This window comes from Phragmites australis, chromosome 10 (genome assembly GCF_958298935.1).
Source record: "Phragmites australis chromosome 10, lpPhrAust1.1, whole genome shotgun sequence".
Classification (NCBI taxonomy): domain Eukaryota; kingdom Viridiplantae; phylum Streptophyta; class Magnoliopsida; order Poales; family Poaceae; genus Phragmites; species Phragmites australis.
Genome location: NC_084930.1, coordinates 1,732,993 through 1,750,003, shown reverse-complemented (window position 1 = coordinate 1,750,003; position 17,011 = coordinate 1,732,993). Strand labels below are relative to the sequence as shown.

General features: G+C 42.4%; 3 protein-coding genes across 6 annotated transcripts; all 3 read right to left on the bottom strand.

The window, feature by feature from the left end:
* Nucleotides 1-1,000: 1,000 nt before the first annotated feature.
* LOC133931281 (U3 small nucleolar RNA-associated protein 18 homolog) lies at nucleotides 1,001-4,263 on the bottom strand. 2 transcript variants are annotated; one of them, XM_062378135.1, is made up of 3 exons: nucleotides 4,147-4,260; nucleotides 4,088-4,102; nucleotides 1,001-2,781 (listed from the first exon to the last, which is right to left on the bottom strand). In XM_062378135.1, the coding sequence occupies exon 3, from the start codon at nucleotides 2,774-2,776 to the stop codon at nucleotides 1,103-1,105; it is 1,674 nt and encodes a 557-aa protein (XP_062234119.1). In that variant the 5' UTR covers nucleotides 2,777-2,781; nucleotides 4,088-4,102; nucleotides 4,147-4,260; the 3' UTR covers nucleotides 1,001-1,102. The 2 variants fall into 2 exon arrangements, with proteins under 2 accessions (XP_062234119.1, XP_062234118.1); XM_062378134.1 differs by having other exon boundaries at nucleotides 1,001-2,794; nucleotides 4,088-4,263.
* A 2,558-nt stretch (nucleotides 4,264-6,821) lies between these two features.
* Nucleotides 6,822-10,860, bottom strand: LOC133931280 (uncharacterized). 2 transcript variants are annotated; one of them, XM_062378133.1, is made up of 5 exons: nucleotides 10,532-10,860; nucleotides 9,361-9,542; nucleotides 8,790-8,882; nucleotides 7,422-7,476; nucleotides 6,822-7,326 (listed from the first exon to the last, which is right to left on the bottom strand). In XM_062378133.1, the coding sequence occupies exons 1-4, from the start codon at nucleotides 10,707-10,709 to the stop codon at nucleotides 7,426-7,428; spliced, it is 504 nt and encodes a 167-aa protein (XP_062234117.1). In that variant the 5' UTR covers nucleotides 10,710-10,860; the 3' UTR covers nucleotides 6,822-7,326; nucleotides 7,422-7,425. The 2 variants fall into 2 exon arrangements, with proteins under 2 accessions (XP_062234117.1, XP_062234116.1); XM_062378132.1 differs by having other exon boundaries at nucleotides 8,825-8,882; nucleotides 10,532-10,856.
* A 1,173-nt stretch (nucleotides 10,861-12,033) lies between these two features.
* On the bottom strand, nucleotides 12,034-16,611 carry LOC133883171 (PHAF1 protein At3g51130). 2 transcript variants are annotated; one of them, XM_062322403.1, is made up of 16 exons: nucleotides 16,282-16,611; nucleotides 16,014-16,096; nucleotides 15,849-15,923; nucleotides 15,434-15,501; nucleotides 15,155-15,260; nucleotides 14,999-15,059; nucleotides 14,735-14,907; nucleotides 14,245-14,307; nucleotides 14,114-14,161; nucleotides 13,668-13,781; nucleotides 13,460-13,559; nucleotides 13,306-13,379; nucleotides 12,657-12,761; nucleotides 12,514-12,562; nucleotides 12,298-12,395; nucleotides 12,034-12,223 (listed from the first exon to the last, which is right to left on the bottom strand). In XM_062322403.1, exons 1-14 carry the CDS (start codon nucleotides 16,463-16,465, stop codon nucleotides 12,515-12,517), a joined length of 1,302 nt encoding a protein of 433 aa, XP_062178387.1. In that variant the 5' UTR covers nucleotides 16,466-16,611; the 3' UTR covers nucleotides 12,034-12,223; nucleotides 12,298-12,395; nucleotide 12,514. The 2 variants fall into 2 exon arrangements, with proteins under 2 accessions (XP_062178387.1, XP_062178388.1); XM_062322404.1 differs by having other exon boundaries at nucleotides 14,735-14,904; nucleotides 16,282-16,608.
* Between the last annotated feature and the right edge of the window lie 400 nt (nucleotides 16,612-17,011).

The following is a 17,011-nucleotide window of genomic DNA, read 5'->3' as shown; positions in this document are numbered from 1 at the left end:
TAAAAAAATATTCAATTTGAAAAAAAAAGTAATACTATTAGCTAAACTAAAGAGTACCGGTGGATACATTTTAAATTAATTAATAATTTGCACCCTTAATTAGCCGGGATTCCGATCCATGTGGACGGCCACACGGCACACGTTCCCAACGAATGAGGCAAACAATAGCTTCACTCGCGCTGACTTTCTTCCGGCCGCCGCCGCCGCCGTCGCGCGTGCGAAAATCTCGCGGCTCTTGCGCCGGCCTGGCCTCTCTACGGAACGAGCGGCCGGGATGGGTGGGCTCAAGACTCGCCCGCGTGGCACGGCAGGGGCTCCCCGTGAGTACACGGCGGCCTGTGCCCGGTGAGGCAGGCAGGCAGGCAGGGCTCCACCCCCGGCGTGCCCTTTCCCGGCGCATGGAGTGCCGTGCAGTGCAGCTCAACGGTTGTCCCTCCGACGAGTCTGTCCTCCGGTCTGGAACCGGCGGTGAGATTGTGGCCTGCAGAGTGAGATATGCCATGGCACAGTAGTGGGATGCGAAAGAACAGGGCGGCGAGGAGAAACGTGACGAAACGGTATGGAATGGAAAGAACAGGGCGGCGAGGGGTTCCTCTGGACCCCGTGTCTCCCCTCTCTATCTGATCCTCTTGATTCCGTGTTCTTCCTCTGGGCTTCTCCCTCCGATCACCACTGAGTCTGTAACACACAGGATTAGGGTCCTAGCAGGCGAATTGGATGATCTCATGATCATGTTACGATTGATTTCCTTTCTGTTCAAACGCCATAGGCGGTTGTCGATGTGCCCATTGGAGGGAGGGGATACCTCCCCAACGAATTTACTATATTCTTGAGATCAATCTCTCTCGATTACTCTCGCTTCTAACACACAAGGTAACAGCTGCCATTGCTATAATATGGTCCACAAAATGCAGCCGCTGCACATTACGTATCATACGGCAACAGAACACAGGTAGAGATTGCGCTTGGTTAAGCATTCAAATCAGTGGCAACACAGCAATAAGCGCAATGACTGGAATGAATCAGCATACAGATAATCCATGGAGTTTAAGGAGTACAAATACAATGTCAAAACTGGATTTTCCATGTAACCATTTGAGTTTCACGCATTTTGATAGTGGTGCAGCTTGTATAGCAAAACTTTTCCACCAGCATGTCCGACAGACAAAAACCCGCTGCCTGGACTGAGATCCAAGCACCTTGGATAGTGAAGGCTGAAACGAGGCCCAGGCCAGTTCTGGAACACAGTGAAGGATGGGACATGCACAAGCCTCATCCCATTCCTCTCCTTCCTTGAGCTTATCGCCAAAATCTGGGCATCATGATTGAACTTCATTTCACCAACCTCGGTTGTGAGGTTTTCAATTGTCTTCAGTGGCTTCCTCTTCCCGCCAAGAAAATCATCCCTCTTATACACATTCACTACGCCACTGGTGGAGCCAGTGGCAAACAAAGAGCTGTCCTGAGAGGTACAAAGTGAAACACCTGCCAGGGAACCGTCGTCCATAGCCTTGTGGATACACTTCCTTGTTCCAATATCCCAGTGATAAACATGGCCATCTCCACCGCTGCTCAGTAGCTGATTTCCACCGTCCACAAAAGCCAACGAACGCACGCTTCCGTTCATCTTGAGGGTTCCAATGAGCTGCTTTGTCTTGGAAGAAATCAAAAGGATGTACCCTTCATTACCGACAAATGCAATGGTTCTTGAATCTGGTGATATCTCAAAGCTCTCCAGGCTTTTCTCTTCGCGCCCTGTCAAAGGACCAATCTTGTTAACCACAGCATTCACCAGATCAAATGAGTAGAAGAACTTCCTCCTGCCTGAAAGGATCACCTCAGAGCCATCAGGTAGAAAGGAGGCCTTGTGGACCGGACAGTCCTCAATAAATATGCTCTGGATCTTGGGGTTTCTCTTTCCATCAATCTGAAAAAACCTCAGATGCTTGTCCAAACCAGCAGCTAGCATCAGCTGCCCATTCCTATGAAACTGCACTGAATTAATAGGACCATTCGATGGCTCCTGGACATTGGCATCTACAAGCCTAGAAAAGTCCAGCATCCCAGGTAAGAGCTTAGCAGTACCCTTGACAACAAGCTCGTCGTTATTCCGAAGAATATCATCAACTCCACCCTCATCATCAGACTCACCATCTGATGCCCCAGGAGGAGGAACTTTCCGGTCCATATCAGCCCAGCCAGCGAAGGGGTTCAATTTGGCGTGCTGACCACGCAACCTAGCCTCATACTCCTTCCCTGATATCAAATGCTCATCAGCCTCTTTTCTCAGCTTCCTCAACCTAGCAACCTTCACGATATCCACCTGTGTCCTCTCGTCCTCCTTATCCACCCATACAGGCTTCCTCCCCTTGTTGCCCACCTCATCTTCTTCATCCTCATGGGTCAAGTCCTCCTCATAAATAGGCAATTCATCCTCACCTTCACCAGCAGACCTATCCGTGAAGAACAAAGGTGCATCCTGGTCAGGAGCCACCCCCGCAGCCCCTACCTCAGTGCCAAACTCCAATGGCACGTACAGGGAACCAAACAATGAACCCTCTAGTTGCCGCATCTCCTCCTCCTCTTTGTTCTGCTGTGCCTCCAGCACCTTAGTCCTCTTCTTCTTCCTTTCCTTATTGTAATTCTTCGACTTGACTTCCTTCCCAACCTCTACATCCATAGTAACGGGAGATCCAATGCCCTTATCATTGCCATCATCAGCTCCATTTTTCTCCAGACGACGCTTCTGGAGTGCGTTCTGAGATATCAAGCTCATCTTGCCTGGAGAATTGGCCTGCCACAACAACAAGAAACAGTCGATATTAATCACAAACACAAATGTAAAAAACTTCCATTAGTTGCATCTTGCATGTAAGGATACAAAAGCTACTAAAGACCAATCATCCTTATAAACTGAGACATCAGACATGCAAAATCAAAACGAAGTTACCACACATAGATAAAGTGCTGACGTCTATGGATGAACATTACAATATAGTCAGTACCAAGGAGAGGCATGAAAATGTCGCAAAAGAGGATGGCAACAGGGACATTCCCTGGTGGGAGAGTGAGGAATGCCCCCGGCTCTCGGCGGAGGAAGATAACCCATTCCCAGTCCCCAGTCTAAGGTGATGTTTACCCCAGGGTCCCGAATGGGTCCCCGCACCCAATAGCAAGCCAAATGCAACAGCAAGAATTTAGCAGAGATGTACAGATGGAAACTACAATTTTGAGATGCAAAATAGACAGGTACTTATCGTGGACACTTTGGAAGAGTATTAAAGGGGGTTAAGCATATAGTATAAGGTTAACATAACCACATAAGTCAGGTAAACATTGTTACGCAGTGCATCACCCAGTCACCAAAAATTTGAAAGCGCAACTTGCAATTTGTTTAAATTGATCTACAATCTGCATATGCTGCAACAAAAGACACTCCGCATACCCTGGTTCAGAGAACCACGACAAAAGGCAGGAGCAGTGCCCGAACTTCAAAGGTTTATATGTGCATAAAGTTTACTATACATGAATTCAGGATACAGATTCTGCCAAGCCTCAGGCTGAATTCAAATTGTCTAAAATTTGCTCCGAATGCTACCCAGAATAAGACAACACAAAAGTACAACGCAAATGCATAATTACAAAAGTAAGTGTCGAATTAACACACAAAAGAACTTGTCTCAGTTATGCATTTGCGTTGCAGTCCATAATATTTGGATGCCTAATGAACTAAGCTAAGAGATGTATCACAATATGCAGCTCCAGCAAGCTCAGCAACCAATTATACAAACCGACCAACAACTCATTCGGCACCAGATAAACAGAAACTAAAACGAAACCGCTTCAAGTAAAAATCCGTATCGTCGTTCAGTGCACAGTCTCAGAACCTAGCGCCAGGATGGAAATATCATCCAAAGCTAAACCATCAGCAGCACACAAACATCCCAACCATTAGCATCCTTTACCGGAACTAAATCAACAACATCATTGCACTTGACCCAGCAACACGAACTATCTATCCTTCGATAACCACCCCACAGGCAATAACGAGTGAGGTTAGCGCAAAGAGAGGGGAGCGATTGCGTACCTGGAATCGGAGAGGCAAAGAGAGACGGAAAAGGGAGGTTAGCGCGCGGAATCGGAGAGGGGGTGGGCGCTGGCGCTGCCGGAGCAAGCGAACCTCGACGGGCGGACGCCGACGGCGTGCGTGAGGGCGAGGCGGCGGCGGGTGAGTCGGGGCGGCGCGCGCGAGTGAGGAGGGCCTCTGTGCGTGGCCGTGTTAACATATAACTAGGTTTTCCTCTTCTCTTCACCTCTTTTGGGCCACTGGGCTGGACACTTACTAGTGGGCTGGCTCAACTTAGCCTGGGCCTGGGCCAGAGTCCAGCTGATTCCGGGCCAGATTCTTGTGGGTACCACTGGTTATGGATCCCGGCTAAGGTTTACATAATCGTTTGCAGCACGAAAATTAAGATCTGGCGGTAACCGAAAAATCGTGGTTATCGTAATAACCGCTCGAAATTAAGTGAGAATCCGCTCGAAATTCACTTGGTCAAATTTGAAATTCGGCGAGAATTCGGACCGAATCGACCGAACGGTAACCGCTCGGTTTGCACCGGTTACCGAGCGGTTTTGCCAATTTATCGAGCGTATTTTCCAAATTTTTCATATTATCAGTAATCGTTCGGTTTTGTTGGTAACCGTTCGGTTTTAGCGATTTTCTTGATTTTCAGTAATGTTCAACAAAAAGATAAAAAAATATCTCAACCTTGTAAAATCAATAACTAATTCATCTGAGCTTCAAATCAAGTGAAACAAATTTTTTTAGTTTCCTTGTAATATTATCTACATAATAAAAGTATTTATACTCATAAAAAAGTTGAATATTTTCTGTGAGAAAATATATTTGCTAAACCAAGTTAAATGCATAGTTTACTCTTTGCTAATCCAAAAATCATGAAATCAATTTTGTTAGTCTTCTTACATTATTTTTTGTCTTTTAAAAATACATGAACTCATAAAATAGTTATTGTAACATACAGGATTGTATAAATGTGTTGCAACTAGATTAATTCATAACTAACCATCACACCTCCAAAATTAGTTAAGCCACTTTTATTAGTTTACTTATACTATGATTTATGTAGTAAAAATAATGGTAGACATGAAAAAGTTAATTACAGTGTTGTTTCTTAATATATTCACTTTTATGCTTCTGAGCTTTGTAAAATTTTTGGAGAAATTAATAGAACTCTAACTGAAGTGAGACCAATTTTAAAGATCCTCTTAAGATACGCTTAAAAAAATATGTTTTTGCATGTTAAGTTTTTCCTTAATATGAGTTAATAAATGAGGTGCACGTTTCAAGCTTTTTTCTCTTTTTTTAAACTTCCTCCCTATAGAATATGATGCAAACACATTATTTTTGAAAAAAAAAATTCACATAAGTTCTTAGAATTATATCTAGTTTCTTTTTAGGATTTTTTTCTGATTTTTTAATTTTTATTTTATTTTTTAAATTTTTAAATTTAAATTTGGTAACCGGTCGGTTTATATTATTGGACCGAAGTAGTAAGGTCGGTTACCGCTAATTTTGAGTGGTAACCAACAAATTTGTTAACCCTGCCCAGGGAGCCCTAATTGCCCGAACAAATTCCTCTAAAAAAATAAAACTTTTCAACAATTTCAGCTACCAAGTGCAGTTTTAGATAATGAAATAAAATTATCCCAGTGATGTACGAGGCCAATACTTATTAGTATAAAGCTCTTGCTACGCTGGAGACTCAGTCTACTATATTGCCACAATCACCAACTAAGAAAGAAGAGAGATTTAAGAAATAGACCATGTTTATTCTCAAACACCTATTTTATTGCTAAATCTCAACCCATGTTGGGTGAAGATATCCCTGATGGTTATCTCCAAAAGGTGACATATGGTGTGCATTGTGCCCGCTCCTCCTCCTTCTGTAGCAATGTCTAGAACCGTCTACCAACGAGTAGCCTTGGAAATTACCTACTGGATATGCATGCTTGAATGTTAGTTTCAGCACTAGATACTTTAGCAGATCTCACTCAATTCTATAAATTGAATAATTTTCTCAGCGAGGAATTTTAACCCATTTTTGTCCATTAATCTAGCAATCTCTTGATTTGTCCATATGTACGACCAAGCAATCCGGGTAAGTGTGTATGGTGATTGGTTTCTGACGAAGACATCACTACCTGAATTTTGCAGAATCTGAAGTGTGTTTATCATGATTTGTTTATGTAGCACGCAGAGATATGCTACACGATTTGGGATAACCATTTATTACCTGTACACATGATGAACTCTTGCAATTGTACACACAGTGATAAAAGTGCTTCCTTCTCTGTATGCAAGGGAGGATAAGAGGCAATCGAGCCATTTGTATGATTCGACGAAGTGTAACACAATGAAAGTTTCACACCCACATTGAATTCTCGACCAGATAATACAAATTCGATAGTACAAGTTTGTTACAAAAGGAAAAGGAACAACAAGAAACTCCATTTATCGTCACAACAAAGCAGATTAATCAATGGAAAATTGGCAGATAACAAGTTTGGGCACAAGGGCCAGTATCAAAACAGGAACATCACCATCTTTTCTTGTTACACATGCTTGCAATATACAAATAATATGCCCGCATACTCCAAAAAAAAAAAAGCCGGCATGCCACAAGGAAAGATATGGAAACCTCAAAGGTCCGTGTTATCATCTGAAGAGTTTACTGAGTTTCAAACATACGATGAGTCATATATCCATATACTCACATATTGCAATGCTCCAAGAAAATACATTGCTAGGACTAACAGTGCCCTGATATTATTCTCAAAAGCATAGCCACAACTGGGCAAAAAACGGGTCTGTTTAATGTTTTATTACATGACATCCTGTACATTACTGGAGGAACCCAGCGAAACAACGACCACTTTCCAATGGGGCGAGGCAGTGGGACTAGGAAAAAACATGATACCAAAGCCCGAACAGTGAGTGAAATACAGTAACATGTCCCAAGGGGCTATTCCCATAACATTGAAACCTCATCGCAATTTTCTAGAGCCTCCAAAACAAATAGAAGATTACTTCTATGCCAGGTGTTTGTGGAGTGATTGCTCGAACACTCCCCCAGTTATATAATGCCTACTGCCCTCCAGGATTTTAGGAGAGCCAGGCCTATGTTTTATTTGGGACGCTTGCGGTAAGGGTACATCATATCACCCACAGTGTCTTTGATGTAGGTCCCAACTTTATTCAGGTTCCTAGCCACACCATTGGCCACAAGCCCGGAATTCCTCTGAAATCTGCAGGTTCATTATAAGGTGCTGCTTGTTAAATCTTGATGTGAATTTGAGGGACTTGATTATAAATGCATAATAAAGCCAAAAGACCAACTCACTTTGTTAAGAAATCGTCTCCTGCATGCCCTGGTTTGGATCGACATGGTTGAGGAGCTGCAGTGTTATAAAGATGAGTAAAAGTTTCAAAAACAAAAAAAACAATTTGAATCCTACATGCATCTACAGATAACAAACTCAATGAAAGAAGCATGTCCCAAACATGTTTTTCAGCATGCACAGCCATGCTTAAAGCCCGCTGGTGAGATATAGACACAAGTTCCCAAGTAATCAGATTTTTATCACGGTTTCACCACAAAATGGTGCACTTTGAGGATCAAGTTCCTCCAATCCTACAGAGTACAGACCATGAGTGGCCCATAAAAACTGGTAACAGGTAAAGTGGCAAATAATTTCGCACTTGCGATTAAGTTTAGATGCCACTAAGAATTAAGATGCAGTTTCTATTTTGTGTTTCGGGAAGCATTTTAATTACTCGTTGATTACTGAGATAAATTTCATTTTCATGAATATATTTGATAACGTCTCCATGCAGGCTCAAGAAAAAGAATTGGGATGGTCAAGGAGGCAACACTCTGTGTAGATTTTCCAATTTAGGAATTGATTTCTTAAGGTCTCACACATACCCCAAATGCATCATGACAATATCACAAATCAGGGTGCTCTATTTACATGTAAAAACACTGATGCCTACACAGTCCTTTCTAAGCAGTTGATTGTCCCTTCTGACTAAATTTTGAATGATGATTCACAGTGTATTTCAGGTGCAAGTGACAATAGATCGATCAACTATAAATTAACATATTAGAACCGGCAAGGAGTCCATTGCATGCAAAGTTGGAAACTATTATACTCATGCGAGAAATTTATACAATGGATCTGTGGTAACTAGGTAGCACATGCAGCTCATAGGGGGCACTGTTCACGTGAACAGTGCCCGAGCCATGTAGCATGCGGAAAGGAAAGGACGCACAAGAAAGGAAGGAAGTAACGGCGACAGATTGAGTTAAGTTGGTAGGAGATATTCGGTTTAGATAAGTTTGGTAGAAGTTGGATTTGATTTAGATTAGGAGATAGATTTTGATTAGTTTCCAATTTAGCCAGAGATAAATTAGTTAAGCTAGGATTTGGATTGTAATCTCCCCTATCTATATAAAGGGGCAGCCGCACATCATTGTAATTAAGCAAAGAACAATTAATTGAGTCTCCCTCAATATTCTGTCTCCCCAATCTATGGTCTAATCCCTTCCCTAACAGCCGCTGCCGCCCGGCTATCCTCCCGGCGGATGATTACCCTAATAGTAGATCAATGGCAGGCAAGTGGGACAAGTTAATCACTTCTGTCAGTGACAAAACATTCCAACTTCTCTAGCATATTGTGGTAGCTTTGAAGTTTCCATGAAACATACCAGTCCTATAATAGAAGAATTTTTTTTTTCCTCACCTTCTTTCTTAAGGTAAGGTGGGGCTTGCTTAGTTGGGACTCTTCTATCTGCCAATAGCTGAAAAAAAGGGAAACATGCATCCATTCTTAGCATGTAACTGATCATAACTCATAAGACGCAGATTAACAACAAAATACCAGCAGAGCAATTTCAATACCCAATACAGATTTGGGGAAAAAATAAGAATAGACGTCAGGACAGAGTGGCTAGGATTCAGGTCTACTGCGATTGAGAAGGAAAGATGTGTAATTATCATAAGAAAAATAAAACTTATGAAGATAGCAATCCAACCATTCTGACATTCAACATAACTAGGCTCATGTGCTGAATTATTTTTCTCATTAGGTTCTGAGTTGTCAACTATATTCATGGTATATCAGCTATCCTAGTATATTTACACTATCAAAGACACCATTGTGTCTAACTGCTTCCTGTTCACATCATGAAACACTGACATCTTCCTCGGTCCTCACTTGTGAAACGACGATTTACGCATCATAGTCACATAGCAATTGCATGGTTAAGCGGATATTACCTCGACTCCAACACAAATAGGTAGCTGCGCCTGCACCTGCTTCTGCTTCTCTTGTTTCCCCATAGAATTTTCCTTGTCATCTAGGTATATTGAATAGCCAACACATGCATATTTGAAGTCCGAAAGGTTGCGACCTTCTTGGATAGCTTCCAGTTCAATTTCTCCAACCATACGCTCGGGAACTGATACCCAGTTATGAAAAGGGGGAAACAGTCAACAAACTAAAAGGTATAAAATCAGACAACAAAATATGCGGGCTATGAAACAGAGTTAAAGACTTAGGGCATGTTTGTTTCAGCTAGAGATTCTGAAAAGCAGCTTATAAAAGCTGGATTATGAAAAGCTGGATTGTAAAAAGCTGGATTGTGAAAAACTTTTAGATTATAGATTCTAAAAAATTTTGATGGACAATTTAGTAAAATGGACTTTCACAATCTATCAAAAGCTGAGAAAAACCAGCTTCTCATATTCTCACAATCCAACCAGCAGATTTTAAAAAGCTATAACCAAAAACTGTCTGTTTGTTTCAGCTTCGGATTGTAAAAGCTGAAAGTCACAATCCGAAGCTGAAACAAACAGGGGCTTATACTTCTCTGATTACTTGATTTGACAATAAATCAAGCATACATGTTATGGACACATAAGCGCCGAGCCATAGAACAGTTCAAATTTTCCGTTGCTGATAACATACTCATCCGGTTTTTGGAACCCTTAATCGTAATTTAGGACTTAGCACATTACATGTAAACCTGTGTGGATCAATGGAATCTGTCGAATTCCATGGCCGGCAAGCCCTACTATCACGCCTTTCCTCGTACAATTTGAGACCACAGAAATTGCTTGGAAATGCGTGTCTTCCTCCCCATTTCCTACCTGGAAAGTAGTTGCACAGATGAACCTAATCACAACCTAATCACTGCAGCACTACAGCCCCTGTAGTTGGAGCGTGATTCGCAGTGCTAGGGACGCAGGTGAGCACCGAGCAAGCAAGCAACCAGGCAACCAAGAGCATTCACTCCCCAAATACAGAGTCCAGCAAAAGCTTCAGGGTTCAGAGAGCTGCGGCTGGCTGAATCAATAGAAACCCTAGCTCTGAAACAAGGCCGATGAGAAGGGGAGGAGGTGTCCGTGACCGGTGGTGGAGAACTGAGGAGTGCGCAGGTGGTCCGACCTTGTGGGATGGAGCGGGTGACGCCGACGCAGACAGGGCCGCGGGCTCGCGACCTAAGCACCGACGAGTAGAAGAGGCAGCCCTTGCACGACCTCCCCTTCACCACGCCTGCTCCTCCTGCTGCCGCTGCTGCCTCCGCTGCCGTGGGGGCCCCCGCCTCACCGCCGACGCGCTCCATGACCACCGGTGGCTGAGGAGGGCGGCGTCGAGAGAGGGGGAGCGGCGGATCAGCCGGCGCGTGAGGAGGCGAGGCGGTGGTGGCGTGAGATGAAATGGCTGCGCTGGACGGCTGGAGTGCAGAGGGAAGGGGAAGAAAGGAGAGTCGGCCTTTGCCGCCTCCGTTTTAACGGCAGCTTGCAAATCCCCATTTCCTCACGCACCCACATGATTTCTCTTTTACTTAGCTAAACGTACATAGCAACAAAAATATAAATATTAAATATAATAACATTAATCATAAATTTAAATGTGACGCAGAAGCGCTATCGAATAAATACGTTGGAAGTGATATTATAGTTTGATTTTAGATAGGATAAAAAGATTATGAAATTATCCGCTAATTTCCCTTTAATTTCTTTATTTATCTTTATTAATAAAACGTCTCATATCATTAGCCGGTAATTAGGCAAGGAGGCTGGAGGACAAGAATAAATAGTAAAAATAGTAAATTATTTGAATTTTAGAAGTTTTTATTAGATGAGAGGAGAGGAGAGGAAAAATGTGGCATGAGAATCAACTCGTATTTTATATATAGTAGATATCTGAAACTGCTAGATTGAATTAAATAAGTTGTAACTTGGGAATTATACCCAGCACTGAACTAAGGGGTTAAGCAAAAAAAAAATCGTGAGCATTTCACGGCGAAGAGTGTAATTTGAGCTTTTATTTCTTTTTACAATGTCATCATTTCAAACTAGTTTTTAACTAGATCTTATTGGCGCTTCGGTTTAAGGTACAAGCTTTGGCCTGGCAAGTGTTGATTCATCGCATGATTATCTCGTGATTTTTGCTAATTGATCTTGTCAGTGTTATAGCGAATACCCAGTAGAAAAATAGGTTGGATCGGACCATCTCGCTAACCTTAGGCCAAAAGTGCATTAGGCTTGATGTTAGGATCTGCCCATTCGTATGCACCATTGGGCTCATATAACCAAGACAATCCATTAAAAAGTTTGCCGGTTTCATTTCCAATTATCTTCTGTTACTGCCATTGTTGCATGTGAAGCCTGTGATTAACCCAACATAAGATTTCACTGATGTATGTCCACGAAACCTTGTCCACTATGCAGGTGAAGAATTGTCACACACTTCAGAGCATGTGGAGAATGTTTACAGCTCTTATACAAGTGCGCAAAACCTCCACTCTGTACACATTTACTCACTATTTGGTGAAAAACACACGGATTCTGCTAACTGGTGAGTGAAAACCGCAGGCAACGATACAGAGACTGAAATCAACATTAGACACCAACCCTCTTCTTGCCAAATCTTGACCACATGGCTTGATTTAAACAGTACTGGTGTGGCATGCACATTTCTTTTTTCAACAAATAAAGATCATTTATGTACAGAAGGTAAGGTCGCTGAATACAGTTAGTTCCTGTACAATGAGTGGCATCTACAGAATAATTACACTTTGTGATGCTGATCCATACTGACTGCGCAGCTGCATTCCATGCCAAAAGCCAACAACTGTCAAGAAATTCCAACGAGTTAGCCTCACAGTGACATGAAAAGGCTGTTGCATAAAGCAGTTAAGTACAAACCTTATTTCTGAAGGTTCCATTATGGAGAAGTGTAGGTTAACCAGCCTTGTCCAACCATTAATGCAGTCAGAATTCAGAGCAGCACCACAAGTAGCACACTGTTAAAATGGAAAACTTTAACCAATTTAATTTAAGTCCATACTCCCTGATGGCCAAATATAGCATAGCTGTGCTTGAGTAATGTCACATATTATGGGCAACAAGTACATTACATACCTCATGATTGGAAGAGAGTGACAGTTGCAATATATCCATTTTTCATCACCTGTTAATTAATGACAACAGAAAAAAAAAACGCAATGTCACTTCTGATATCCACAGGGGGGAACAGGTTCCAAATTTGATCGATTAAAAGCCACCTCAAAAGCAATATTCTGATATCCATATACAAAAGTCGATCCGAATGGATTATTCATGGAGCCTTGTGTCTGGATTGCAGCTCGACCACAATCACCGAGGATCTCCTAATACAATACAATCAACAAAAGGGTTGTTAAAAGAAGAATGGAAAAACAAATATAACATATGAGCATACAGGAAGATAGTATTAACCTGATCTAAAAAAAAAGAGAGAGATAGCATTAATCGCCAAGCATCGCTACATTACTACAACCAAGACCAACATCTACAAAAATTTAAGGTGCTCTAGAACAAGCAAAAGTAGAGTTGGCATTCTTAGCACGGGAACATTAGTACGTTTATGCTAACAACCCGAATATGCAAATGAAAAACCAGTAAATCATTTATTTATATGCAAATTAAATAAGGCATTCAATGTTTGAAAAGGATGAGAGTCTCATAAAAATAATTAGGAAGTCAATGAAACAAGATGCAGAACAGGGTGCACACTGCACACAAAGATGTGAGTAAAGAAATGATAGTTCAAAGCAAAGATGATAACTCTACAACAACATAACAAACATCAAGGGCAATCTGAAGCCAAACAGGACATCAAGGACTTTCAATAGTACCCTAGGAATGTCAATTAAGTCATGTTAAACACCATACCTTCACTTGTTCCCATTTTGTACGAGGTGTTATGCAATTCTTGGAGACATTACCAGGCTGATATGTACCTTCAGCTGAAAAAGAAAGAACAGATAGTTGATTGAATAGTATTATTCCTCCACAGCAAACTAATTCTATTACAAACAGTTCAGACCTTCGGCATCATATATAACAAAGTTGCATTTCTTATATGAATTGAAATCTGAATGACCAGGGAAGTTTGTATGCAAAACAAACTTCTTTATCCTATGTGTCTGCAAGGAAAAACAAAATCTGTCAGCCTGCTATTTGAAATCCTTGCCAATAAGAAAAAAAACTCTGTATAGCATGTACACAATCCTAGTGTGAGAAATACTCCATACTTGTCCATCAAATAAGATATCAATTCCACGGGAGAAGTAGTTGTAGAAGTAATCCCCACAAAGGGTTGTCCGAGGGCGGGGGTCTGATGCAGAGTGTATTACCATTTGGTCAACCTGACAAGATGGGGGAGCAAACATAGTAAGCATTCCAGATGAGAATGCAGTATTGACTTCTAGCCTTCTAGGGAGCATGGTATTCCTTTATATTGATCTTTGTAAAGCAAAATTTGATCATATGCCACAGAACTGCTTCATAATCTCACGCTCTCAGTATAAATAATATTAACTATAGGCTTCCATAATTAGGCTAAAAAAAAATCATATGCAAACCAACTCAGTTTAGCATATGTCATTTGTCAAATAATGACGAACAAATAGCAATTGACAAATTACATATTATATGAAACCTCTACTCTGATGCCTCACTAATCTGAATTAAAACCGACCTGCTTCTGATGGATACCACACGGACGACCCATGTCAGTCCAAACATCCTGCAAAAGAAAACCAAATCAAGAGAGATCAGGGCCACTGTCGAAATATATTTTACTTCATCAGAGAGATATGTGGCGTCTACCTGTGGTGATGCACCAAAAGGAATATGTTGGCCCCCTATTGTGAACCAAAGCTCTTCGCCAAGCTGAAAATATATATATTATAAAAGTATCAAAAGGTTTCCTCCAGTGATATGACTTGGGAAGCCAAAAGTCTATACAGAAACACCTTTTTCTCATGTGCACAAAGAATATGTTCAGTGATTATATGATTGTTTCTCATGCAACACAGCAAAAAATATGTTTAATGCAACACTAAGAAAAAGGACTCCGAAGAAGAGCACAATTGCAAGCCATATCTCACGACCAGTTTTTTCATCATTTTATTTTAATTACGTTCATACATTTCCTTAGAAAAGAAGGTGGATGGGTGGGTGGGCGGGACAGGGCTTGACAGTCAGAGGTAAAACTGGATAGTCCGGGCTACTGAATTACGAAACATCAAATATCTCTTCAGCTCCAACAAAACCAGTAAGCTGAAAAGATTGTCAATAAATCAAATATACAACATACCTTTGCGTGCACTTCCTCCATATACAGGCTGCCAGCAGGCAATGCAGGTACAGCTGCTTTGTCCATCAATGATCCAACCCCAACCTTGCTGTCTGTCGAGCTATCATATATAGAAACCCGGCAAGTAACAGGGGTCGTTCCATCTGGAAACTCCAAAGGCAAGTCTGCCACTGCTATAGCAATTAGGGAGCCGTGATGAGATGCCAAGAAAATATGGGCACAAACAGAATATTCACAATTGAACGTGGCTATTAAGTAGAGTACCTTCCCCATTGGTGAAGAGATTTGTATATTGGCTGGGGATAGGGAATGCAAAGGATAAGCCCTACAAAAGTGTGTGAGTAAGGAAAACCCCCCAACCAAAAAAAAAAATACAAATTTGTGACATAAAAAAGACAGAGCTTTTTTGTCATGACATACAGGGTAGAACAGCGTATAAATGCCTCTCTCTTTGTCATATATACCAGGGAAAGTTGGTCCAAATAGTGCATAAACAGCCGCAAAGGTGGCTAATGTTGACGGACCGCTGAAAGAGGAAAAGGAGATGAGAATGATCAGTAACAACAGTGGAACTCACAGAACCTTGTGCTGAATGGTTGATGTAAAATGAGTGACAATGCAACATATAAGCTCCAGCCTTATTCAAGAGTACTTCCATGCAGGCTAAGCAATGGAAATGGATGCCCACAAGCTCCTCACCCAATTAAAGATGTTGCATATCGCAATTGCAGTCTCTTAACATCATAAATCTCTATGAGACGGAGCCTCTGCAAGGAACATAAGAAAAAGAAAAGTTTAGCAAGTGCTGAAGGACGATGAACAAATTTCATCAGCCTCAAACATAAAGCACGTGTCTTTTCTATACAGCACACATCCTCAAAGATTCTTTTTTTCCCCTGCAGAACCTAGAATTTTCTAGCTACTGAGACATTTCTATTTTTCAATGATCTGCATTGTACTTGCTAGTTTAAAAAATGCACGATACTCCAATTTTATTCATTATAGTCTTCAATCTTCAAAAACGACTAAGGTAATTATGCATTCAGCACTGGCTGTCTCAAATACGCTAAAAATGTAACCAATGAACTTTGCATCCCACAAACATGAAACATACCTGTGACCAAGGATCGAAGCGTAGGTGAAACCCATGGTCCGGAAAGCTTATTACAAAATCCAACTTCAAAGGTTCCTGAAGCCACAGACCCAACAAACACTGGTCAGCTAAGCTTAATTAGACAGCTCTTTTGAATAGCAAAGTTGCGCACTGCAATTCACAAACCTCGTCAAAGTACTTCACGTGGACAACGTCGTAGATGTTGGGCTGGTGCTCGATCTGCGCAAACGCATCAGAAATCGGCATCCCTGCACCGATCACGAGCTCTCGAGTCAGAATTGGCTCAAAAATTGAAACTTTTAGCTAAATTGTTGTTTAAAAAACAAGTCTTTTCCCCCTCCCGTGCAAAGCGAGAGGAAAACAAGCAAGCAACCGACGACCGCCGATCCCGGCCTGGGCGCCGGTGGGTGGTTAGGGTTCGCGGGGGACTCACCGAGAGTGAAGGGGCCGACGCCGAGGCCGGGGCGGAGGTCGAGGGTGATGGCCCCCATGGCCGTACCCTCGCACCGCCGCCTCACCGGCACCGTCGCCGGGGACGGCATCCCCATCGGCGTCGTCGTTGCCGCCGCAGACCCGCCGCCTCCCCCCACCATCGCCGGGGACCTCTGCGCCTGCATCGTGGGACCCACCTCGATCTCTTCTTCCTCCTCTCGCCGGGAGGGTTATTCCTCTCGCGCTGCTGGGCTCGATGCGATGGGATTGCGTCTACTCCTCCCTCTCTCGTCGCGGCTTAACGAGAAACTAACACGGGAGTGGAAGCGCGGCCCGGCTCGTCAGTGGCAGTAGCTGGTAGTGGGGCCCGGCTGTCGGTGACGTGATCGCTGTTTACTTCTGCGTCGGGTTACGTGAGGAGGAGCGTTGCGCGTCAAGGTAGGTCAGGTTGGCTGCCGGTGGATCTTTGGGCGGAGCGGGATGCTACCAAGGTTGACAAATGCTTTTGATCACTGAAAACCGTTCGCAGATGGTAACTACGTACTAATTTAGTGTAATTTGATAAAAATCAGATAAATCTCATTAAATTTTGATTTTTTAAATTTTAAATTTGAGTTTGGTTGAAAATCGGTCGACTTATAAATATGGTGCGGACCGAATCAGTCAGTAACCGCGATAACCGAGCTATTTTATCAACGATTTTTCGAACTCTAGGTGCTACTTGCTGCGAG

Coding starts and splice junctions, on each gene's coding strand:
- LOC133931281 (XM_062378134.1), bottom strand. CDS start 2,776: ATGAGCTTGATATCTCAGAACGCACTCCAGAAGCGTCGTCTGGAGAAA.
- LOC133931280 (XM_062378132.1), bottom strand. CDS start 10,709: ATGGAGCGCGTCGGCGGTGAGGCGGGGGCCCCCACGGCAGCGGAGGCA. Junction 9,543..10,531: donor CACCCGCTCCATCCCACAAG/GTCGGACCACCT, acceptor ACTGGGTATCAG/TTCCCGAGCGTATGGTTGGA. Junction 7,477..8,824: donor ACCTTACCTTAAGAAAGAAG/GTGAGGAAAAAA, acceptor ATAACACTGCAG/CTCCTCAACCATGTCGATCC.
- LOC133883171 (XM_062322403.1), bottom strand. CDS start 16,465: ATGCAGGCGCAGAGGTCCCCGGCGATGGTGGGGGGAGGCGGCGGGTCT. Junction 15,502..15,848: donor GCTTCGATCCTTGGTCACAG/GTATGTTTCATG, acceptor TGTTCCTTGCAG/AGGCTCCGTCTCATAGAGAT. Junction 13,380..13,459: donor TGTTATATATGATGCCGAAG/GTCTGAACTGTT, acceptor TTTCTTTTTCAG/CTGAAGGTACATATCAGCCT.